The following is a 26,239-nucleotide window of genomic DNA, read 5'->3' as shown; positions in this document are numbered from 1 at the left end:
AACTTAGCTGAGGCGTATCCTTATACTACTTTAGTCTCTGGAAGTTAAAAAAGCCTCACTTAAAGCTGCCCAGAGGATTCTCTTCCAGAGAGACAAGGAATTTGACATTGACCTAGTCTGTGGTATGGAATAGCTTACTGCTTCCTTTACTTCTTTTTTGTGTGACTAAGCAGACCTTGGCCAGACCAAGGACAAAAGCCCAAAAAGTCTCACAAAAAAAAAACAGATAAACTGAACTAATACACAAGTTATTTTAAAAGTAAAATTAAAATTAAAATAATGAATGATTTGAAGATGTTAGTGCCCAAAAAGCTTGATAATTTTACTTAATGGACTCCAAAGGAAATATTACTTAGATTTTCCATTTTTCAGAGTTGGGGAGGAAATTATACTTTATCCAAATAGTACAGACTTCTCCCAGAAAAATAATTCCATAGGTTACTGCCATTGTATGCTCAGGTGAAACCATTAGAAAAATGCATAAATTGTACATACCAAGCACTTTCCAGTTTCAGGATCACAGGTGTCACTGTGGTTGTTGCACTGACATGGCACACAGGGTGCTATCAGAGTGTGAGGCTCTTTTACACTGAGTTCTGTATGCTTTTCCCTGTAGTATCCTGGAGCACAGCTCTATTCGTAAGAGGAGTAAAATAAAAAAAATATATGATGACAGCTATCAACAGAAACAATTTTAAAAGCCATTTAAGTAACTTTTTTATTATCTCACCATTAGACACACAAAAAGGATTCAAGGATTCTGTACCTGACAGGACAATCCAGCATAACCAGCAGGACATCTACATTGCTCTACTAGATGAGCTCTAGCTCTGCCTAGATGCATTTCTTCAAACTTCACTGCAATTTCCATTGAGATATTTGCAATTCTACAAGATATATGCAGAAGAGAGTGTGAACATATAGAGACATCCTAGCACCAAAACATTTTTATGCTTCAAGGTCAGGGCTACCATACATAATCTCCCATGATCCCCCTTCCCCCATGCAAATATCTCAATAAAATGTCAAGATTCTTTAGTTATTTATGGGATTTCAGGACCTACAACAAACAAATCAGAAGTACTTGAAAGTACTGGTTGATTCACATTGGTCTGCAAAACTTGACAAACCCACCATGCAAGAGTATGTGTCTCTGCCTCAGAAACACTAGAGAGAAATACATCTGTTTTGTCCCACAGATTTTTGGACAGAGCTAACAAAAAGATAGTTGAGGACATGCGAATCAAATAATCCCACATCTGGAGGTGGAACCACACTTCTTCACAGCTGTGAAGATGTATAGATATTGGGTTTTCATTGGATGCACCTCTGTTTGTTTTGTTAGTTTCCGAACTGACAGATACAATGACCATATACCATGTCCTCCCTCTCATTAGTAGCCTAGTTCTGTTCAAAATGGCAGTAAAATGTAACCATTCCGAGGTGGGAATATTTTACTACCACTGCCCAGAGTGCATAAAGCCTCAGGAGAGACCTAGATTGGTACAAATCCAAGAACTCAGGGGACCATATGTTTCAATTGAAAAAACAAACAAAAATTTCAATACCCATAAAAATAAGATGGGAAAGAAATAATTTAGAAAGCATCTAACTGTATCACCCAACCTGCAGAACACTGCATCAGCCTGTAAGGCTCTGTGCTTTTTTATGGGCTTTTCTGTCAAAGTAAGCAGCAGTAACATTCAGTGTTTCACAGAAAGAATTAAAGAGGGATTCTGCTGCCATTAAAGGTCATAAATGTTTTCTTATCAGAGGAAGAACTAAAGTCATAAATAGGAAATCGGAAATTTCTCTAATTTGAGTTAAATCTTTACAGTATAGCTCAGTTGGGACTATTTCTAGGTTAAATTACAGTAAATTAAATATAATAAGTAAATGCAATCAGAGATTGCTTTACCTGCTTTGCTGTAATCCCTGGCCATAAGCTGCCTTGATAAGGACATATTCAACATTGCTTAGCACAGACATGAAGTCAGAACGTAAGACAGGCTCGTCAGACACAGAGTTAAAATACTTCCAAGAATCCTAGGGAAACATATGACATATTATTAAAACCATGAGTGTTCAATCTCACTTCAAGGTAATGCTCTGTCCCTCCTTACGTATTCTTTCAGAAATGCAGTCCCAGTGACTATGTCTAAACTCATCCCAGAAAATCCAAAATCTTGCTCCATGTTAGAACAAGACATGGGTTTATATCATTTCTCCTCTCCTTCCCTGCACTCAACTTCCATGACCAGTTTCTACAGGAAAGCAGATCAGGAGTGCATGCCACAGCTTTCTCTGGCTAGATCTGGAGAATCCGGACAGCCAAAAGACCAGGACTTCACAGCACTTATTTTACATACAGTTAGAAACAGCTTCTGTAACTGTGTCCTGCCTCCTGTCAAGAAGACAAACTAGATCTCACCTCAGCCCGTCAGCAGAAAGTCCCTGAGACCAAAGAAGGTCATCGTTACATCCTCTGAAATTGTCCGGTGGGCACTACTGCAACTTACTGCTCCTGCTAGGCTAAGATTCACATCCCATATGATGCTCCTGGGCTGTGAGTGTAACACACAGACTACAAAATTATGAGACTGCCTAAGAGTGACAATACCTGCCTGCCTGTCATTTACCACTGAAATCTGAGTCTGTGTTTGAAAAGCTTGCCACAGCAACACCATCAGCACTTCCAAAAGAGGAAATAATGTCAAAATGTAATTTGCTGCTATAGCACAATAATCCCTATTTTTCCCTAAAATAGATGCATTTTAATCCAAGTGCTTTATTTACTCACTCTATTTGAAATCAGAGATGCATTTTTTAAAGTATTTTATTAAATATATAGAGCTTTTCTGTAAAAGCTCATAGAAGAAAGGAAATATTTCCACACCAGTGTTTTGGCTTACCTCCTTCATTTCTACTTCCTTGTCAGTTCTTACTCCGTTTTCAGGAGAAGGGATGTCTACATAGATGACCAACTTGCTGGTGTGACCTCCTTTCATTAGAATCTGTGGCTCAAAATTTGAGGTTCCAAAGCCATTCAAAGCATAAAAAGCAACAGTATATCTCAGCTTCCCTCCATAGGCCATGAGCTGTTTGGATAAAAAACTATTACTTTTATTTACTCCAAGGTTAGATCTACTAGCTGAAAATATTTTAATGTCATTGGAAGACTTGAAAACTGTCAGTTCTTTGAAGAATTGGCAATAAAACATGAAAAATGACTTAAAACTCAGCAGTTTTTGCACCAAGGTTAAATGCATATTTCTAAAATGCAGTCTCAGTTTCTTCTTTTAGGCCCTTGCAAGGTGTGCACTCAATTTTCATTTAATTCCTAAGCAACAGAGATTCCATGATCTATACACTGAATACAGCGTCAAGGCTGAAAACTCTTTCAGGTTTCTAAAGTAAAATGAAATACATCACTCTTCCCCCCATACTCTGGAGAGTAACATGGTAATTAAATATCGGTGTTACCAATTTACAGGGTCAAGAAAAATCTCATTAGGAAAGAGTAATATAAACATATTGTTTGTGCTTGCTATAAATAAGTTACGTCACTGAATGTTTATAATATTATGACGTACAAGAACAGAACTAACACAGAAAAATGTTAAAAATATAAAGTGACTATTATTCAATAAAGGAGTCACTATTAGACAATAAAGAAATTATCTACAAAGTATTCTAATTATTTAATGATCTTACCTGGTCTCCCTGAAACTGCTCTGGTAACCTCCAGTAAAATGTTTCTGTGTTTAAGTATTTTCTGACTATGGCAGCATCCAGTAAAACATCAGGAAATTGTGAAAATACTCCTTCCACTGTTCCAGTCAGGTTACTTTGAGCTACTACATGCAGAATGGACTGATCTGGAGTTAAGGTTATCTGTGACACAAAGAGCAAAAGATTCATTGAACAAAAATATTCTGTCTCAGTGTAATATACCGTAAACAGTTTTAGCTGCTTTGAGATAGTCAATCGTCCATCTTAGAGTAATAAATGCCCAAACAAAAAATTGGGAAACGTTTGATATTTATTTTTTTTTAAAGTGAAGAGAGTAACACAAGGTTTCAGAAATAAGACTATGACCACTTATGCTTTCTTTTTTGTTCTGCCATATGCCACTGCCTCCGTAAGCTAGCCAATCACATTCAGTCTGATTGATGAAATGTATGCAACCTTAGGCACACCAGTGTGGTACCTAACATGAGGGTAACACCAAACCGTGTCTGTGTATTTATGTCACTTTACTTACAGGAATTCTCACATGATCTTCTAGTTCCGAACAAAATGTGGACATCCCAAAACAGAAGCACAGAGTACAACCTAGTGCATTGTTAGAAGATAGAGCAAAAGTTCCAGGTTTACACTCACTGCATTGTAGACCAAATACATTTTCCTGGAGGAAATAAAAAGAGAAACCATAATAGCACACTCATGTTACTTTGCTAGCTGAATGAAAGATGGTTCTTTTTGGAAGAAAAACTAGTTGCTATGTAAACTACATAACAGGAAGTCAATTATCATATCTATTCTGGTTTACTATGCAGTACATTTTTTTTTCATTATTTTCCAATGCCGTTTTTGTTTTTTTAAAAAAAACAAACATGGAACATTCAAGTAAAACTCAGGTATTTGATTTTCTAGCAAAATTAGCAGCTATACATTTCCATTCAAGAAAGAAAAAAAATTGTTTTTTCTTCCCCATCTGGAAAATGGGCTCTCAAAGTGAAAGAAACTGCTCAGTATGAATAGGAATCAGGAGACCTATTCCCAAGTGTCTGTTTTTGCACTCAGTTCCCAACTGGTAAGTCCAACTTGAAGAAACACACAAAACAATAGTCAGTGCTCACTGGCACCTTTAACGAGAAGATTGGAGAGAGACCTATGAAGGCATACATTTGTTGCCTTGAAGTAAGTTCTTTTCTATCACTCAGTCTCTCGAGAACAGATTCCCACCTTTTCATAAAAATCTATACTACTAAATCTCTGTATTTAATGTTTCCTTTTTTTATACAAGAATGTCAATTCAGACTTCACTATTAGCAATATACCTGAGTTATTCTTAAGCACTGCCTTTGGTTATAGCATAGGAAACATATTTGAACTTGCAACATAAACACATTTTAAAAAATGTTGAGATTCTCTATTTTGTATTTATTGGTTTCTTCCTATCATTACCATTCGGATTTTCAAAAGAGCAGGCTATATCATCTGAATCAATGTGCTGTTCCCAAACCTAATAAAATCATGTGTGTATGAGCAGAAAAAACTCCCTGTATTTCATTTTTTCCATTTGTATAATGACGATAAGAATATAATAGCTTTTTCACTGGAGTCTTCTAACATTTAATTCGATTTTTAAAATGCTTTCACATCTAGGATGGAAGAAGATGTAGAAGTGCTGTTTATCTATCTGCAGAGAGAATTAAATAATTCATTGCCAAAACAGCATGTAGGGAATTTATGCTTTTAAGTTATGAAAAAAACAACCTTTTTATCAAAGATTGTCTTCTCAGAAACTTCAGGATTATTTCAATCAATGTGACCTGCATTCAGAAGTGCAACTCTTGCAGCAAAGTATTCCTAGACTCTGTGAAGGAATTGTTTTCTCTGGCTTGAGGTGGAAATATTTTCTCTGTATTGCTCATTGCATCAGAATACTTTTATCTCTTATAGCTGGTTCTTCTCTAATGTTCTATGTGTACTGAGAAAAAAAAAACCTTTTAAATAGCAACTAAGAAATAATGCATATGAGTGATGAACTATTACTACTGGAACCATTTGCGAGGCAAAATGCAACTGTAGAAAAAAGCAAGTGGGATAAACAAAACACGTAAAAACTGTACCATTAAAAACTGTTTATATGGCCTTGTTCTTGGTATCAGAACGCATATGCATCCTACAGAGAAATATAGTGACACTGAAGTCACTAGCTCCATTTTCATATATTTAACAAGATTTACTAAAATTTTGTCCCAGAACTCATGGCCAGTGCTTTGTCCTATTCAAAAGAAGGCAGACAGAAATCTAGGAGCAAAAGAAAAAGCAAGACAAATGCATCCTCATTCATTTCTACCTTACAATACTAATCCACAAAAAAGAGGACTCTCAATGTACTACAAGAATTATACAGTTACAGAAATTCACTTAATACGGAATAAACACATGGTTCTTACCCTGAGCAAATGTAATCTGTTTGAATTTAGGACTGCAGTGAGACCATAGTCATGAAATATGCCAAATCTTGTATAAGACTAGAAAGACACCAGTCATTTTTCTATCAGATGCACAGTGGCTGTTTTGTAAACTTAGCAAGGATTCAGCCTTGGTCAGCTAGAAATGGCTGTGATTAGGCATACAATGGGTCTTGATCCCGACTTCTTAACACACATCCACATCAAATTCCATGAATTCTGTCTAAAAGAGAACTACAGTACTGTGCCACAATAATTTTATGACCACAAACTGGAAATAAAATTACCTGGCTATGTAAAACTAAACAAAGGGAAGTAAGAGAGACAAATTGCCTAGTGTTATCACAGGAATTTCTGAGAACAGAAATAACAATGCCATGTTGGTAACATTACTCTCTCTTCTGCCTACAGCTGTGTTGTGTCTGTCCAAGGTGGGGAACCAAAATGCTGTCCCAAAAGTGTCTGAATACTTCAATACCTTGCAGGTACAGATGCCGGTTTCTTCTTCACAAGCACAAAGTCCTTCAGCATCATCACACATCTCCGCTTTGGTTCCACTCAAGTCACAGTCACAGGCAACACAGTCTGGGTAGTCCCTGTAGCCTAATGCACATCTGGAACAGTCTTGTCCTCCAAATTCAACTTTGCACTGGCATTGACCCGTCAATACATCACACTGGAGATTGGTTGAACCAGTGTCACTACAGTTGCAAGCCTTAGATGAAAAGAAGAAAAGTTTATAAATAGCAGATCTTTAACAACAATTTTGTTACAATAGAAACAGCACAGTAAATTTAGAGTGGCCCTTAAAACTCGATGTTTGTCAACAACTACCATACAATAATAAAAGGGAAGAACTTCCACATAGAAATGGGGTTGTTTGGTTTGTATTCGAACAAAGAACTGCATTTCCAGTAGACAGTGGATGGCAAAAAGTAAGCAGCTCTGTTGTTTCTCAAATCTGAGATGGGAATCAAAAGAGTTGAAGGAATCTGTTTCAGAAAAAAAATCCAAAAGACTTTATTTAAAATACTATGTATTAAGTGCAGCAAGTAAATTAAAATAATGCTATATAAATGTCAGATGAAAGAATTCTTTAAGTACAATAATGTTATAAATATGATAGAAAGAAAAATCTTAATACTGACATTCTTTTAAGATTTCCAGAAGCATTAATAGGGTCTACATCTTGGTCAAGCCTCATTTACTATTTGATGAGGAACCAAGAATCTCAATGCATCTCAAGGTGGGAAGCTCAGGATGCACTGCAGCTCTGTACCAAAGGAATACTCTTCCCTGGCAGAGCCCATCCTTCATTATGCAGTCAGTAATATGAACTTGTTATTACAAATATGCAAAGCGGATGTACTTAATTTGCCATTCTTTTTTGAAGCAGATGATTGGATCTAAACTTCAGTCTTAATTTCATACCTGTGGTTGCTTGACAAGTCCAGTTTTGCTCTGTGGTTATTTCTAACAGCGTAGGCAAAAAGTACATTCCATCTATCATCACCTGACTGTGAGCTTTTCCCTGAGTCTTCTCTCCTCATCATCTCTCTTTGTGATGAAAAGCCTTACCTTGTAAAGTACTCTACACAAAGACCCACGATATCTATTAGCATCACTATGTATCCTTTAGCATTATTCACAAGTTTGCTGCTCACCATTACTACTCTTTGTATTAAGTAGTTTTTACTCTCGAAGTAAGCACTAGGTACTACACTGCCTAGTCTAATACACTTTATGACCAAACAAGTTGACAACTTTGGCCCCCAGGCACCATTAAAGATCTACAACTCTGAATGTCAAACCCTATTTTAAGAATCACCATAATAGAAATAATTTACACGTACTTCAATCTCTGTCTATATGTGATAAAGATAAATAAGGACTCTAAGGTACAATTAACTGTGCTGCAGCACACTTGAAAAGGGTTGTAAGTAAAACATGACTACAGCTCTGCTCCATCACTGCACCCAGAAATGGATGCTGAATACCAAGAAAACTGCAAGAAACAGAGCCAGGTGAAGTATCCCGCTAATGCAGTTTGTGTTGCAAAAACAGCCCAGCTGGGCTTCCAATAGCATCTCCCCCATTTCATCCATGTAGAGAGTATGCAAGAGCTTTTCCAGGCTTTGCCAGTAGACATTGCACTGGATCTCAACCTGCCATAGCTGACTATTCAGCACAGGGGAGCCTCTGTTCAGACTGCACAGGGACCAGCATATTGTATTTGCAGAACATTAGGTAGGAATGACAGCAGCTGGTAGCTGACAAAGCAGTGGTTTAAAGACAGGCTGCCAAGTAAGTTGCTATAAATCACTAAGATGGCAAACTCTGAAGAGATATTATAGGACTCTTTTACCTTTCTTACTCTAAAAAATTAAAGAGAGAAAAAAGAAAACAATTTGGCTGATACTTTTACTTGTCAAGCACTTACCTGCATATAATGACAGACCTTGTCAAGTTGATTGATTATATTTGTGGTTTCTCCATTGAAATTACTCATTACATTCATGTAATTCTGAGGCTTTTAAAAATCTCGACATTTATAAAATAAAGATTGGCACAATGCCATATCTGTCAGGAATTTACTACATGAACCTAATTGCATAAATGGTTGCTACTCCTTGGATTTGCACTGAGTTGGCATTTTACTGATTAGTCATAAATACTAAGCTGAGATAATGAGAGTCACCATTTTTCTATTCACGAAACATTAACTACCTCATACAATTTTAATTTTAAATATTCAGAAAAAAAGCATGCAGTGACTTTCAAGATAAGTTAGATTTCATTGTTCTTAAAACCATAATATTACTCCTTGATTAGCACAGAAACTATGTTCCTTGTTGCCAATGGTTGCTATAAATCTGTTCTAGTATCACTATTTAAGCAATTAAAAGTTAGAAAACATACTTCAAAATTTTAATTTGATCTCTGCACCTATCCAGAATAGATACTCTGATCAGTATTTTCAAAGACAGCTTTCTTAGAAGGTTCCTCAATAAACGCTTTACAGTCTGATTTATTTTTTTTAATGTGAGCATGTTGCAGTAACACTTTGAGACAGAGAAGAAAGATTGAGGTTCTCAAAACAAGAGTCCAATTCTGACATTAGTATAAGGCAAATTGCTTTTAACAGCCATGGCTTTTCAGCCAGCCCACCATACCTTGCAGCCAAGTTTAGAAGAGAGTCCCCAGTGATTTTCTTCACAGAGTTCACATTTTGGTCCCCGAGTGCGAGGGGGACAAATGCATTGGCCAGAATCAGCATTACAGTTGTTCTGAGTATGGGCACAGTCACAGGCTGCAAGAGAAACAGGACCAAATTATTAATTTTGTCCTTGCTTTAGCTACAGAGAAGAAGCTCCAAGACCACTGATAGTCTTACTTTTCTTAATTATGCAATACAGTTTATCCATTCCACTAGGAACTCCTTGCCATCCCTAATCACTGAGAAACAAATGATGACCAGAGTGACATTTCATCTTTTTATTGAAAGCCCATTATTGCTTCTTGACATAGCCTGTTTGGTAGTTTAAAAAGCAGTGCTGCATTTCCACAGGGGAATCAACAAAGCCAAACAAAATCATTGTGGAGAAGAGTAAATTTGTAGGAAAAAAATTCTATTGTAGAGGATACAAAACTCATCAGGAGATATGATAATGTTCTCAAGCAGGTGAAAGGATTAATGTCAGAAATTAGTACTTTTCAAGAATTGCTTAGTGCACGATAGGGATGGATAACTTTTTATAATAACTAACTGCTGCAGGAAACACTTGTCTATTTAAGAAACGCAATACTATTCTTGCTAAAAGGCAAAAGTTCAGAGAAGTGATTTTGTTAATTGTTTTAATAACACCTACAAAAATTTTGAGAGTGAAATGGTTAAAGGACGTAAAGGATCTTTGATTCTTAGTAAAGACACAGTTTATATGTTCCAAAACATAATCCTATCACATAATCTCACTGCAGATTTCATATTACTGTACTATTTGAGGCATGAAAAAAATGTTTCTGTCAGGTTGGAGAAAAGGTAGGCATTCCTTTAGCTATACTGTGTTGAAAAGGGCACCTTATTAACATGACAAATTAGGTTTTTTGATGGCATGTTCTCTGTTTGGATTAACATTTTTATCCGTACAATGACTAAAAATTGTACACACCCAGGTGATGATGGGAAAATAGAATCAATGATATCTTATCAAAGTATAAAATATGTTTTTAAGAACAAAATGAAAAAACAAGGTAAAAATCTGTAAGAGTAGTAGCTCTTAACTTTTACTATCGCAGAAAAAAAGTTTCTATTCTCTCTGAAGGACTGAAGGGTTTTGTAAAAGAGGAGACAAGAGAGCTATTGAAGATTTAATATTTCTCTCATGCAACCTTTATGAGTTATTATTTTATAGTCACCACCTTTTACAAGGAATCACACAATAAGCAATCAAAGAAATGTTTCATTCCCTAGCTTAATCAAAATATTAGGAGAACATTCTACAGATTTTTCCGTATAGTCATCAAAACAACTGACCTTTGCCAGAGTTAAACACAAAATATATTGCTGAAAGAAATTCCAGACAAATCCTGAAAAGATCATGGATTAGAGCTTACGTGTGCAGCCACCATCCTGGAACGCATGAAAGCCATGAGCACAATGATCACACTTTTCTCCAGCCACTCCTGGCACACAGTGACACTGCCCCTGGTGATTGCAGTCCTCAGAGACTGAGCCAAATTGACTGCAGTTGCAGGGAATGCAGCCAAGCCCAGTAAGCAGGCCATAATAACCGTTCTGTTGGACAGGAAGTAAATACATTTGAGCTATATTTCATAAATTTTTGAAAACAATATGATGTCCACTCTCATTTTCTCTTGTTTACTTTCCTGCTGTCTAACCTGCATGAATATTGGTCAGCACTGTGCGACTGCTACGGGAGGGCTCCCTGGCCTTCTCTCTTCACTGTTCCCAGCTATATGCAAGTATGCATTTGGGTGAAAAAGTGAACACTGAAATGCTCTCGTGGCCCTCTAATCTCATCAGTGAGACTTTACGTTTTAAAGTCTGAGGTTATTTTAATCTAAAGACTTCCATGAGGTGAGGGTAGGCTGTGCTGATCAGGCACAGATTTATGTGAATGTGAATGAAAGACCAGAGCAAAGCAGGTCAGTGACCTATGGTACATGTAGATTGAGAGGCATTCAGCTGGGCTGGCACATGGGCAGTAACTGGGCACGGATTTCCTGCTCTGGTCTCTGAGGCAGTTCCACACTTAGCAAAGGCTGGAAATGGCTGTTTTGTATCACCACTGAATACCTACTTGTTCTTATAACAGGCCTGTCTTTTAGCTGAATCCCTTTTTGGCATTCAGCCATGATGTATTTATTATCACCACCCACATTCTTCAGATATTCCCACTCAAGACTTTTTGCAGAAGCAAGCGTTAAGATCCCTTCAGGTCTGTCAGCAGTATTCAGTTTGTTTTTTCAGTAAGCCAACATGACGGTACGCTGTCAGTGAGTGCGGCACTAGCCTGAACGGCCCTATTCAGAAGGGTGCTACATCAATCACATAGCTTCACATCTGCAAAGAGCACAGGCAGAGCAACCTGCCACCGCAAAAGCCTGTGAAGACAAACTCTTGGTTTCTGCTCCAGCAACAGGTCCCCTCTCCCCTGAACATATTTCCTTCTCTTCTCTGTATCTGTTCTAATCAATATCTATAGGTAAACAGCAAGACCAAGATACAAGAAAATGTAGATATTAGGAACAGGTAAATATTTGCTTACCAAGCACTTATCACATCTTTCTCCAACCACATTTGATTTGCAGTGACAGAAGCCTGTCTCATGATGACAAGTACTCGAAACGGAACCATTCACATGGCACGCACAGGCTTATGTTTAGACAAAAAGAAACCAAATTAAAAAAAACCTATAATGTCTATGTGCATTCATTATTATACAGAATTCCAAATTTGATATGTAATGTGTGTTTCACCTGTTTATATCCCATAGATGTTAATATACTACAGTAATCCCTGTACTACATGTTTGGGCTAAAAGGCAAAAAAAACGACCTCTGAATAGATACATTTGAGAAGTTTGTTTCTTCCAGCCCTATATGTAACATTCAGAAGTAGGAAATGTCTACAGCAGGTCACTGGAGGGACAGTGTTAAGCAAGTCAATAAGTTTCAGGAATATAAAGTGTCAGACTCTAGCATAATACATACAGGCTAACTCAACCCGATAGTTTTCAACCTGCACTTGCAAACTCACAACTTGAAGGTTAACTCTTTCAGCAAAGGTGCATATGTCCCCATCCATTCTGCTACATGTACACCATATTTTTGTGTTCTTTAAATTTTGAGAGTAATAATAATAGCTTACCGTGACAGCTTTTCTCAATCACTGCATCCCCATAATACCCATCAGCACACTTTTCACAGTGGTGACCTGCTGTGTTCCCCAGACATTTCAGGCATTGTCCGGTGAAGGTATCACAGTGGCCATCTTCCTGAGGGTTTACATTGCCATTGCATTCACAAGGAGCACACGATTGTCCAGGCATGAGTGGATTTCCATAATAACCATTAGCACACCTGCACCAGAGATTAAAAACTTTATCATCTGGACTGTGGTTATGTCAAACACTCTCCCCACCCAAGGGAGTATCTCCTATTAAATTTTTATCTGAAGTGTCTCTGTATTACAAGCAAAGACAAAACAGGAAGGAAATTTTTATTAGGAATGTTCTGTACATGTGGTATGAACAATTCAAGGCAGGCAGGATGATGAACAGCCAGTGATGGCAATGATAGGTATTTTACCCAAAGTTAGTGTACATACCTTTCACACTGAGAACCAGTATAGCCTGGAAAACATTTGTCACAGACAATTCCACCTCCTTCACTCATCTGGCAAGTAGGACTGAAACTATCAACAATATTTATGGCAGTCAGTATCTACACAGAATCACAAGACTTCTACAAACATTCAATATCCACCTTTCAGGTCCATGCACCTACCTATATAACCACGTAATTGCCAACTTTTCTAGATTAACATCAATGCTTTAAACATTATAATATGTCAACATAAAGTTATCATTTTCAAAAACTCTTCTTGAGTTTTTTTTCTGTTAAAGAAAAGGAAGATTTTAAAACTTCCTAAAAACCTGGCCCTCCTTCTAGCAAATCTGTCCAATTTCTGTACCGAGTTCCTCTTTTTCACATGCAACACTTCTGTCCTTCTGTTGTTTTCTGAAACAACATGAAAGATAACGGTGATTTTGTTGCCAAGTTCAAGGATAGGTCAAAGTATTACTTTTGACCTTCATACACAAATTGCACCAGTTCACTCAACCTGTCTTAGCTTAGTTTATATATTTGTCTACCTGGAAAAATAATGTTTCTATGAGATACACTCAAATGAAAAAGGAGAAAAACAGTCCTCCTCTCTCCTTCATATTTCATGTCATTTTTTCTTTATCTCACTTTCTGATTTTGATGAAGATGCAAAAGAAAATCCCATGTAACCAACTTACTTGTTTGCAGCAGAACTCAGAGGACATGCACAGGGCTGGCAGTCCTCAGAAGTTCCTTGGGATGGACTTCCATAGAAGCCAGGCAAGCACTGATCACAGAAAGGTCCTGTTGTGTCGTGTTGACAAGCCTGTGAGACATGGAAAAAATCTTTTCATATTTACTCTTTATGGTTTTTCAGCCCCTGAGGGATCCCTGCAGGAGTCTGCATGCAGTATAACATTCAAGGAGACAGCCATGAAGAACAGAGTAGAACTTTGAAAATAAGTAGGGGTTTTTCTGACTTGTAACAACAAATCCTAATTGTTTCTTTCATACATTTTAGAATATACTTTACACCATGAAACCAGCCACATTACTTATACACAAACTTAAACATATTTTGCATATTGCACACATTTGCAGTAACAAATTTCTTATACATTTCTTACTGCTGATTAGCCATTGTATTTCTGTGACCTTTAAATTTCAGAAGAGAACTGAGAGATAAATTCTCTCTTCAGAAGGTAATGTGTAACTTCCACTGATGTCAGTCATGGAAGATGCACATATATCTGAAAACAGATATTAATCCAAAACACTGCTTAATTTTGTTCCTTTCAGGAAAAGTTTTACTGTCACCTGCAGCAGGCAAAGTTAAGATTCTTAACAGCCAGTATATGGTGACATTTTAATTTTAGTTCTGATTATTCCCCACTTGAAATGATAAACTGAAACAAGCCTTTTATCGGAGAACACTTTAATGGAGCCCCTGAACATACTGTGAAGTAAACAATGAAAAGCAAGAAAAATAAACCCTTGGTACCCACAACTTGAAATTTATGTACACTGTAAACTTGTCTCCCACAGCCAAAATGTTCTCCTAATTCCTACATAGATGCTTAAAACACAAACACTTTGAAGGATGACTTACAAAGCAAACACCATGAATATCACATTCAGTTGCATGCCCATTGCATTTGCAGGGTTGACAAATACCTCCAAAGAGTATTCCATCCACACGGTAGTACCCAGGGAGACAGGACTGAAAAGAAACGAGGGGAAAAAAGCAGTAGCATTATGTGTGTTAAAAGTACACATCAAAACATTTTCAAAGAGCCCACGTCTGACCACCCACCATCTGACTCATTCACATTGTGGTAACTGAATGCTCTTTCAACTCCATTGATGTCACTGCAGCTTTTTTCGTGTGGTTGTTTTTTACTTGCACTGGATAAAGGGGATAAGAATTAACTCCATGAAACTTTGATTCAGCCTTTTGTCCCCTGGAGGCACATAAGTTTTGTGCAGTTGAATATGTGATGTTCTTTATTATGGGACAATAAAAACCAGATGTTCTACCTCCTCTGCAGAATCATTAACAATGCTATGGCACAAGGCTTTATACCGAAATTATTTGTCAAAATTATTCCTGTTATTCTGCAGATGGTGCTCTGCCTCCCTAATCTTCTATTTGCAGATATATAAGACATCACCTTGTTTGACACATTTGATCCTTGTGGGATCTTCCAAAGGCTAGCATTACTCCCTGCTAAGATGCCTTATTGCCTCCATAAACCTAATGACATAAAACAGAAATACTGTACACAATTCAGATCCAGGAAAAGTGCTATTAATGAGTAAGGTAAGTTCAAAACAGCTTCACAGAGCTTTTACAGCTGCTCCCTCTGCAACACTGATGTTCTAAAGTGTATCATCATCTTTTAGTGCTACCAAATAGAATTCAGGAAATAAGTTTAAAATCCCATTTACTGTACCTGAAAGAAAATATCTACAGCATTGTGTACAGTAGACAGTATTTCATCGCAGAACATACATATACTTTTATGGCAGTATAATTAAAAGCAGCCTGCCTTTAAAACCTAGGTCCTTTTAGATAGGAGGTAATTTTGCACACATAAAACACTGTAAGAGGTTACCTCACAGGATATTCCCGTGTAACCTTGAGGACATTCACAGAATTCCACATCTGGTGCTGAAGAAAGATCTATAACATTTGCACTTGCAGTATCGAGGGTCACAGAGTCCAGCCTAGGATCAAGCATGAAAACATCACATCACTTGTTTCCCCAAACTTGGTTTTGAACAGGATAGTTTGCTTCTAGGGCAGTAACGCTACCGAGTGCTGCTCCCTGGCAGTGATAGCTCCCTGCCAACTATCAACCTGGCAGTGATAGTTGAGGAAAAAGCACAAATCTCTGCCGTAAAAAGACTATGATCATAGTCTTATCACTGCGTTTGCAATTCTGGGAGTAGATGTGCCCTCCTCCTGTTATCATTATTGTTACTACCATCGTCTCTTCTCCTATGGGGAGGTTAAAACAAAACCTTCCCCCGCTGTCATGATATTAGAGGTATATCAGTACACTTTACTCTTGTGTATCTTGGAGAACAGATAAAACAGATCTGTAAGGACTGATGCAGGTACTGCTAATGCTGACTTGAGACTATGGAATGACCAGTTAATCCATTCCAGCCCAATTTTCCTATTAAGCACTCCCTTAGAGATGAGCATCCGTCACATCTACAGACAGACATTAAAAGAAATTACACCCAGTGTCTTTACTGGCAGGTTTTCAATAGTCAGTGACGGATTAACTTGCCACATACCAAAATCAGCATACTGTTGAGAGTTTCAGAGGTATTTTCCTCTAACAAAGCTGCCATTGTAATAAGGCTTTTATGCTGTACTCCTTTAAAGCAGAAAACAATGCTTCTGCTATCAGATATCTTTAAAACAACCAAATGCCCTGTTCCACACATTCCACATGAATGTATTTGGGGGACAAGGCCAGTCTTGAGAAAATGCAATAAAAATGTTGTGGTTTTTTTTTTTTTTCCTAGAAATTACTAACATAAAACTTTAGGAATACTGCCATTATGAATAGTGTTTCATATGCACAAAAATAACAGAAGCATATAGACTAAACTGAATATTTTCTCTCCCTCACCTGTACATGGCTTTTTTGGCAATGTTGTAGTTGGCCCTGATCAGAAGATGGGTCACGTTTACCAGAACAGTCATCAACCTTTCCCGGTCTACAGCTTTTTTTGTATTGAAGTCTATGAAATTCTCCGATACAAATCTCACTGCATTAGAGTACTCCTCATACGGCTGTAATGACAAGCCCGCTGCTCTTGTACTCAAAATCTGCCCATTACCCTGAAATCGAAAGACAGAAAACATTTTCCATATTCGCATGCAAATTTTATTTAGCAATTACATGTAGTGTCAGATATACGTCCAGATAACACAGAAAAGAGGCAATAAAATGAGATTTCTTGAGCTAGAAAAAAAATAAGTAAAAGGTCTGCATTTTACATGGCTTCAGGAAGACTACAATCCCATTCTCTTGGTTCAGAGACTTCAGAAATACTTGATTTTCTTTTGGAAAAAGAATTAAATTAAATGTCAAAAATCAAACTCCTCTCCAAAACAGAATCTCTTTTCTTCTTTTTTCTATTGCTAAGTATATTTTACGAAATAAAGCTTTTTTGGAGGTGCATAGATTCAATACGGAGCCTTACTTTTTAACTGCAAAGTAAATCTAGAAAAGTAAGCAATCAGCAAGAATGCTAATCTATTTCATAAATATGTCCTTCCAGCTTATTGTAGTTTCTTTTGTAAACAGAGCTTTGTACATTTGGTAATGAACACCTCACCTGTTTACACAGAGCTTAAAATTGAAGTATTTATCATTTAAAACTAGTATTGTATACGTACAATTTCAGAGAAATGGATCAGAAAATCAGAGAAATCAGCAGTAACAAAATCTTCGTAGTGGCTTTTAAGAAGGGACTTAAAATTGACAAACCCACTACTATAGAAACATTATTTTATTTTCTTTTTTAACCCCTTCATAGATTCCTAATAATGTCTGAATAGTAACAAGCTGAAAAAAAATTCACCTGAATGATGACATCCGCACTAGATACTATATCACTGTCCACACTCTCCATTGGAATGTCATAAGATACTGTATACGTCAAGTTTCCACCAAAAGCTGTGAGCTGAAATAACAAAAAGCAAAGTCTTAACAACACAATAACCTCCAACCAACACAAAGAAGTGACACGGGACAGTACAACGTCCAAATTATAGGAGTACATGGGCTTACAAATACCACTTTCCAGGGAAAATTTAACATGCCGTGTATATCAGCACAGGGACAAGCACTGGCTTGTTGCGGTGCAGGTGGGGAAAGCTAGCTGAAGGCTCTACAGATGATTCAGGTAAGTGACCTCATTCAATGAAACACCTACAGGGCTTTCAACAAACAGCAGTTTTACATTACCATCCTAGCCAAGGGGCACAGCATGTTGGAGATAGTCACATTCCATATTTCACCTTTCAGGCTCCTTAGCCCCACAACTGCTGCTGACTACTTCAAAGTAAGTTAAAGAGTAGTACCAACAGTTAGACCTACATTAAATGGATAAGAGAACAGAATTTGAATGAGCATTGCCCTGTGCAAAACTACTCCTTAATGTTACACTTCTGAGACTTGTGTTCATTTACTGCGTCACTGTGCTAAGCAGCAGGGCTGCATGGGCAAAAAGACTGGACCAAAAATAATTAAACAAGTGAGATTGCAAGGTGCCCTCTACTCAGCACTGGTGAGGCCACAGCTGGACTTCTGAGTCCAGTTCTGGGCTTCCTAGTACCAGAGAGACGGACACCCTGGAAAGAGCCCAGTAAAGGGCCACTAAGATGATTAAGAGCCTTGAGCATTTTTCTTATAAGGAAAGACAAAGTACCAGGACTGTCCAGCCTAGAGAAGGCTCAGGGGAATCTCATAAATAGACATAAGTATCTGAAGGGAGGGCACAAAAAGGACAGAGCCAGGCTCTTTCCCGTGGTGCTCAGTGACAGGACCACAGGCAATAGGCACAAACTGAAAGACATTCCCTCTGAACACAAGGAAACACTTTTTTATTGTGAGGGTGACCAAGCACTGGCACAGGTTGTCCAGGGAGGTTGTGGAGCCTCCATCCTTGGAGATATTTAGAAAAAGCTCTCTGGACAACGTGCTGGGCAACTGGCTCTAGGTGGCCCTGCTTGAGTAGGGAGGTTGGGCAAGACGACCTCCAGAGGTCCCTTCCAACCTCAACTATTCTGTGACTCTTGCAAAAAATGAGGAGACCCAGAGGTCTAGGTAGCAGCCAGGGTAAAAGTTAAAGACTAGTTGGTTGGAAACTAATAAATGCAAAATGGAAGATGGCCAAGAGGAAGGTAAGAGGAATTTAATGGTCCCATCTACTATATTGGACAAGATGCGAAGGGTGCAAGCTTTAGGATAGGAGCCAAGAGTATGGGGAATGTGAGACATAAGTTAGTAACAGTCAAGAGAAAAAAAGAGAGATTATATTGTGTCAACAAATAGGCAGAGAAGGAAGTGGGGAGACGAATGAGCGCAAAGAGCAACAAGAGGGTACTGGGAATGTCTGGCCAGGAACACTATGATTTAAAGAGCAGAGATAGATTGAGAAGTCTGGTAATATTGGGGTTTATGTGTAATTTTTAATTACAGAAACTATATACAGACCCTTTAGATCAATATGATATGATGAAAATAGAGAAACTATGAAGGAGTTTTGACCCTAGCCGAGAACTTACTTTATTTCCTAAATAAGGCTCAGGTGCTGACCAGTAATAAGTATGTTTCAGTACTTTCACAGCCTCAGTGTTGTTAATACTTATTTGACGGGGTCCATCAAATTGGCTTTGCTGAGGTTGCACACTCCTTGCATTATACAGATCAGTAACAAGCCATCCAGTCATGTCTGATACCTGCAAGAAAGAATAGCAATATTAATGGAGTCAGGCTTTGTGTCACTGAGAAAGCAGTCACTAAATTTAATTCCTCTCCAGATATTCACTCAAACTGATGGATCCGTAACACTTTCATCAACCCACTCTGACATCCAATGCATGCAAATATGCCACTTCAGACTAGGATTGTCTCTACCTCTCTATTAGACGAGAACAAAAATAATGAGTGTGATTTTCATTCTCCCAATAAAATTAGCATTATACCTATGTAATTCCCTGAGACAGAATTACAGAACTTCAAGGGCTGTGAGGTCTATCATCCCCATTTATAGGTAGGGCTGAGCTGGAGTAATGTTAAATCGAGAGTCCCAGAAAAGGGAGCAAGATGAGAGAACTTTGTTCTTCTCACTGAGTTTTATACAAGCATCTTAGAATTTCAGTCAATTTGATGTGTTTTCCTCTCTTTTTATTGGCACACAAAACAAGGGACTGAAGTGTGACTAGCTCTGCAAAGATATGGAAGGAATTTAGTGGAAAAATAATGTCCCCAAAGCCCTGTAAATCAAGAAATGTCCATTCAGAAGACAGTGATATCTATAAACACTCTGTTTTCTAAGAAAGAGTATTGGAAATATTGCCAGAGGTCACTCTAGCCTTGTCCAATAGGTACGAGAGCAAGGAAACAGGTTTGGGTTCGTCTCTTCAATATGCAAAGAAACTTTAACAGCACAAGGTCAGAAAAAAAATGCATTTTTCCAGTGCATTACTGCAACCCCTGCTACCCAATGCTTCTGGTATTACTGCAAGCCAGTGGGGTCAAAGCCTGCACTGGGACAACATGCTGTCTGCCTCAAAACTGCAGAATAACACTGAAAATCCATTCCTCTGTAAGGAGATACATGCCAGAATTTGGAGTTAACTTGGGCGCATGTCAGAGAGAAATATAGTACATTTTGCATCTGCCTGAGGAAAGAATATTAGGTCATGGGCATGAAATATAAATACCTGACTGATGGGCCGTGTTAGGCTACCACAGACACCAGAAACCCCAAAGCAGAAACACTCTGTGCAGCCCTGCGGATTTCTTTCTTGCAAATTGTAGAATCCTGGTTTACAGAGATCACAGTTTTCACCTTCTACATTTTCCTGTCAATGGCATATAACATTTGTTTCATATCAGCATTATTATGGTAACAAATACGGTGGATTAGACAGGGTTTAGGCATAACAGCATTCAGAAGGTTATAAAAGAAAACAGATTTCAGCACAGCAGGATTACGGAATAAGACTCAGCGCTCAAAACTAAAACTGATTGGAAAAATTCATCAGAATTTCCCAGTTCATCAAAACATAAATATGCCCTGGCAAGGGCTCTGTTTGAGTGAAACTTCAGCACACGGTTAGGGTTTGAAAAGTTTCTGCCAGCCTGCTAGTCTACTTCTCTCGTAGCTTAAATTTGTAGATTGCTCTGGACAAAAGTTCCCATGTTTACTGAATCCTGATAGTCTACATACAGCATAGCTCACCTTTAAGGCCAGGCTCCTGGAGCTACCACAGCCAGCTTCAAGACAACAGCTCCTCAACTGTCTATTACTACTTATACTGTGATCCCCATCACTGCTGCCACCTCTTCCTGGAGGAACGCCACATACACTTACACCAGCTGGCAGGTCTTCCTCCTAATATGCTCTGGCTAAGGTCCAGAAACTCCTACTCCAAAAGTAGACACGCTCCACTCGTTTAGTTTGTATCACTGCCCTGCTGCCTCCTTACCATGCAAATTGGGTAGTTCAGAGCATACTGCTACATATCTCTTTCATTGTGGATTTTACAGGGAAAAAAAAATCCAATGCAGTGCACTCAATTTTTTCCTTGTAAAATTTGTACAGACAATATGTAGTTATTTATTCAAAACGTTTAGGCAATTGCTGGTGACAAGCAAACCAAAAGAGAAAATATTCGGTAAACACCCACAAAGCTGTAAAAATAGTAGATCTCTGTGGGTATTTCTACACAGTAAAATACAGAACATTTCCCACTGCCAGGGACAAGTTTCTGATCATGTCCTAGCTTCATATCAGAACAAGACCGGGGCACACATCACTCTCCCATCTCAACCTTTGGTTTCCACTATGGGAAAACTCCATTACAAAGGTGAAGAGAACTTTACAGAGAACCCCACAAAGTTCCCTGATACATATGGTTAGGACACCAGGACTGCAGGCCATACAGTGAAGCACACCTGTTGTGCTGTTTTGAGGAGGCCTGTATGAGCTCCACATTGCAATTTGAAATGCAAGGCCTGTGAACCAAATTCTGCTTTCAGAAGCAGTTATCAGGGTAACTTCAGCCAAAAGAATCACTCCAGATTACAGACTTACATCTGATTTGGTCCCATGGAGCAAATTTCAGGCTTACCAGAGAGAAATCTGAGACCTCTGGTGGCAATACTACCAACTGTCTCTTCTCCTGGACCAGTGGTTGGCATGTCAAGTTTACATAAGACCTCTCTAAACAGTTAGGTTATGTGCTATTGTAAGCAAAGTACAAACTGTTTTTCCAAACCATATGAAAAAATTATGATCCCCAGCTCTGATTCAAAGGCTGAGAATGATTGCTTTCTATCTTTTAATATCCAAACTTGGGAAAAATCTCAGACAGAGGGCCTCCTGAGTTAATGAGATTTTAAAATCTTGGATTTTTACAGAAATAATATTTGTATGCTCTTTTCAGCTTTTTTATTTCTCAGTCTTCAGGATGCACTTGGATCACACATTTCACTTTGTAACGTTATTAGACAGAAATTATTATTTCTTTCTTAATAAAAAAATTAAAATCTTACCCCCTTAAACCTCAAGAGCTGTGTTTCACAAAAGATCAAATATTATGAAATTCAGAGTAGAAAAAGGAATAGCTTGCACTACTGCATTCACGAAGACTGCATAGGCTTAGAAATCCCGTCTCCTTCATTTGATATTTGGAGCGCACAACTTTTCTTCTTCCTTCCTTTCACCTCTGTAGGTGGGCTGCTGGCTGGTGACCCTTTTAGTGATCTGGCCTAAAAATTCTGTGTACCAGGCTCATGCCCACAACAGCACCAAAAGGGGACGGTTTCTCATCCAGTTTATACCAAAATTTTCACCAGTTGGCTGCATCAACTGATATAGCTCGAAATCAGGCAAAATTGTTGTAGCTCTTTTTTTGTATTTAAATTGGCCATTGGAGCTATTTCTTTCTTCCAGGCTCTGGTTATTTATGTTTGATAAATTATGCAAAAGAACTAAGCAGTTTCATAAAAATTGTCAAACAAACCACATTTTTTTTTGGCTCCTGTTCACTGTCATACTTGGCAACAAATACATAAACTACTTGCTGACACTTACATTAAGTGCAACTTCTTTAAATATTGACACACAGCTTTGTAATAAAGTTCATCAGAATCTACAGCTGCAAGATATTTCAAGGGGTTTGGATATTTACCAAAAAATAAAAGGCGTCTGTAAAACGGTTCTCTTTTTTAACATTTTTTGTGGTTTATATTTTGTAATCAAATAATTTAATCATATTTCATAAACACATCTAATTTAATTGTTCCAATAGTTCTTTCCAAATGCATGCTGTTTCTTCACACAAAGCAGATGTTATAAACACATCCTTTCTTTACAAGAAATCAGTGACTTTGAAGAGAAATATCATGTCATGCCTAAAAACAAACTCAGCTAGGCATACTGTCATTCTCTCTGTGATTCTCCCTCACACCCACATGTGCCATTATTATTTGATTTTAACATCAGTCTGGTCCATCAGTAACATACAGAAGTGTTCAACACAAATTATCATATTTTTCAGCACAGACATTAGTTAGTAATTTTATGTTGTCAGATATACAGTTACACCAGGTTACTCCGTGTAAAAAAACTGATCTCTCCAGTTAATGAAGTAGTTTCCCTTATTAAAAAGGAGTTTACAAATCAATCCACAGATTCAATTTTAAACAAAAATGACAGTTTAATACTCACTTTGCAAAGACAAGGCTCTGTGCATGGATCTTCATTAATGCTACCAATCAGGCTGCAGTTACAACGCAGGCAGTTTGGATAGCCCCGATACCCAAATGCACAACGATCACATTTTTCTCCTGTGTAACCTTCTCTGCATTGACACTGACCTGGCCAAGTCCCTTGAAAAGCAAAAACAGAGAAACAAATAAATAAGAGCAGGCAGTAGGCTGGATTCAAGATGTCTCAGAGCATGACAGTAATTTAGCATTCCTTTTTTATTACACTCCATGCTATATTCCACACAGATACTTGGCCTAATGTCAGTCTCACCATCTATTTTTCATGTTTAGAGTACCAGATAAAGAGAAACTGCAGCAAAATGGGTTTTGTGACAGCTGTAACAGCATTCATAAACAACAGTGTTAGATCTCAATCCTTCACATTGTTTTATATAGTCAGAGCCCACTATCTCCACACATGAACACATTCAGGGACCTGATATATCTTAAAATCCTAAAAGTATGTTATGCCTCATCTCTTCTTCCTAAATATTTACCATTGTTTTGAAGTGGTACCTAACTGGCAGCTATTCACAAGTAGATAGTGTTACCTCAAACTTCAATGTCCAGAAATATAGCCAGATTTGACGCTTAGAGAAAATGCATTTCCCGCTCCCTTACCACGCTGGGAGTCAGAATGGTGTTCATCTTTAACGCAGTCAGAGCTCAGAGAGCCGAACCGGTCACAGCCACAGGGATAGCAGGGGTGATCCTCATAGGGAGAAACCTACAAAACAAACATTCTCTGTCAAATTCTTGAATTATTAACTGGCAAAAGTAAAGTTACATCTGTTTCTTGTCTGGGATCACCGGAACTAATACAAATGAAGACTAGAAAAGCTAATATGCAGTAATAGATCAAGGGACTAGTTTAATTTTAGCAAACAGAAGATCAGAGGATTGCAGCCTAGAGAAAACTTAATGTGGGAACAGAATTTGGTCTTCAATAGGACAGACAAAGGTATAGTAACTGCTAATGGCTGGAAGCTGAAGCCCAACACATTCAGCTTAAATAGACTTTTTTTTAATCTAACAGCAATTAACCACTGTGATGGTTTGCCAAAGACTATGGAAATGTTTAAGACAAGAATGGATGCTCTTTGCAAAGATACTCTGGTTCAAAGAGGAAGGAAATGAAAGAAAACCTTGGCTCAGTGTTCAATGGGAGGACAGATTATCTATTCATGAAGATTCATTCTGATTTCATGATCTATATATCTTTGAAATATGAGGCAATGCAATTCATATGGCAAGGATTTTATTTTCTTTCAGGGAAAATTTTCCTTTGAGATGCTTCAGATGTAAAGCAAATCAGTAATGACCTTTAGATACACTTTTATTGGCTGCAAGTTGATTGAAGACTTTTCTTCAATGCTTCTCACAGCAAACGAATCAGACAATCTCCGACTCCGGTTTATTTCTTTGGATGAGCTGTACCTGCTACAGACTCATCCTTGCTTTCTGCAACAATTTATGCTGGATTTCTAAAGCATGGGTTTTACAAAATACGCACAAACCTGCCAAAGCCAGACCTTGTGGAGCAGAAATTTAGCTCAGTATGTCTCATTATAGAGAGACCTCTAACATTGTAGGAAGTTCGTATGTTTAACTCTGTTAGTCACATCTTAACAAATGTCTTCTGTGGAATTTAGGTCATTTTTCCAAAGAGTGACACTTGTCAATAAACTGGAAAGTACACAGGCTCAGAGACCACATGTTCTACAAGAATCATGTCAAGAAGAATATTTGTTGCAACATCTCATGAGACAGAGTCTGATCTTAGAACCATGTAATGGTCCTTTTTAACACTGGTTGAAAAGGGCTGATATAGGATGGTACACAATTTTGGCACTTCTGAAAACACTGAAACTTCAATACTGGCAGCTTTATCCACAGGAGAAATGTGTTTCCTATCAGAACAACTACATTTCCACAATAGGACTTCAAGTTTCATCTTCACTTGTTCTTTTCTTCTCCAATAGCTTGACCTGCCCTCCCACACAAATGTTTTGTTTTTCTCTGAAAATTTTGGTGATATGTCATCTATTTAAAAAAAAAACCTATATAGTCCTTAGCTACTCTGCAACTGAGAAAAATATATATATTAATTACTATCAGCTGAAATACACATCATTGTATCATGTTGTAGTCCACCAAAATATTAGAATGGTATTTTCCAAATCTTACTTTCTGTGGTCTAAAATATCCAGCAGCACACATTTCACAGTTGATCCCAGCAGTATGTTGAGTGCAGTTTAAACACACACCACCTCCTATGTACTGGCCTTGAATATCCATGCTCCTTTTCTGATCTGCAATACTCTGATTGTAATAACAATCTTCTGCTTTGTTATGACAGTTGCACTCTGAGAAGGAACAGAAAAGAAATCCATTTTTTTTATTTACATTGTATAACAGTTCCTAAACACTGACATTTTTCAAAGTGGAAAATGTAAGTAGAAGAGCATATCAATTCATCTCAAAAGTGTGCTTTTTTCCCTTTAACCATGTTATATACTACAGCAGTCTTGATACACTATATTTCTTAGGAAGTAAGCACATTTCAAAACCACTGTCACCACTTTAATAGCATCATTTTTAACAGTATTCTGTAGATCCCACTAAGACAATCCTGTTAGGACTGATGTCGACAGT

The 26,239-nt window shown here is 37.8% G+C and overlaps 1 protein-coding gene across 1 annotated transcript in view; it reads right to left on the bottom strand.

Moving 5' to 3' along the window:
- Positions 1–26,239, bottom strand: part of LAMA1 (laminin subunit alpha 1) — a 90,008-nt gene that overhangs the window by 41,473 nt on the left and 22,296 nt on the right. Inside the window, exons 8-29 of the mRNA XM_068397192.1 lie at positions 25,772–25,950; positions 24,206–24,311; positions 23,544–23,704; positions 20,530–20,670; positions 19,369–19,542; positions 17,661–17,762; positions 16,703–16,914; positions 15,671–15,782; positions 14,665–14,775; positions 13,754–13,881; positions 13,057–13,143; positions 12,598–12,809; positions 11,996–12,102; positions 10,821–11,001; positions 9,380–9,516; positions 6,685–6,921; positions 4,265–4,408; positions 3,715–3,894; positions 2,913–3,098; positions 1,919–2,046; positions 767–887; positions 496–633 (exon numbers count right to left, since the gene is read on the bottom strand). Of these exons, the coding sequence (XP_068253293.1) occupies positions 496–633; positions 767–887; positions 1,919–2,046; positions 2,913–3,098; positions 3,715–3,894; positions 4,265–4,408; positions 6,685–6,921; positions 9,380–9,516; positions 10,821–11,001; positions 11,996–12,102; positions 12,598–12,809; positions 13,057–13,143; positions 13,754–13,881; positions 14,665–14,775; positions 15,671–15,782; positions 16,703–16,914; positions 17,661–17,762; positions 19,369–19,542; positions 20,530–20,670; positions 23,544–23,704; positions 24,206–24,311; positions 25,772–25,950 (3,284 nt within the window). The remainder of the gene's footprint in view (positions 1–495; positions 634–766; positions 888–1,918; positions 2,047–2,912; positions 3,099–3,714; positions 3,895–4,264; positions 4,409–6,684; positions 6,922–9,379; positions 9,517–10,820; positions 11,002–11,995; positions 12,103–12,597; positions 12,810–13,056; positions 13,144–13,753; positions 13,882–14,664; positions 14,776–15,670; positions 15,783–16,702; positions 16,915–17,660; positions 17,763–19,368; positions 19,543–20,529; positions 20,671–23,543; positions 23,705–24,205; positions 24,312–25,771; positions 25,951–26,239) is intronic.

Source organism: Nyctibius grandis, chromosome 3 (genome assembly GCF_013368605.1).
Source record: "Nyctibius grandis isolate bNycGra1 chromosome 3, bNycGra1.pri, whole genome shotgun sequence".
Lineage (NCBI taxonomy): Eukaryota > Metazoa > Chordata > Aves > Nyctibiiformes > Nyctibiidae > Nyctibius > Nyctibius grandis.
Note: the sequence above shows the minus strand (reverse complement) of the source record. Positions and strands in the feature narration are given on the sequence as shown.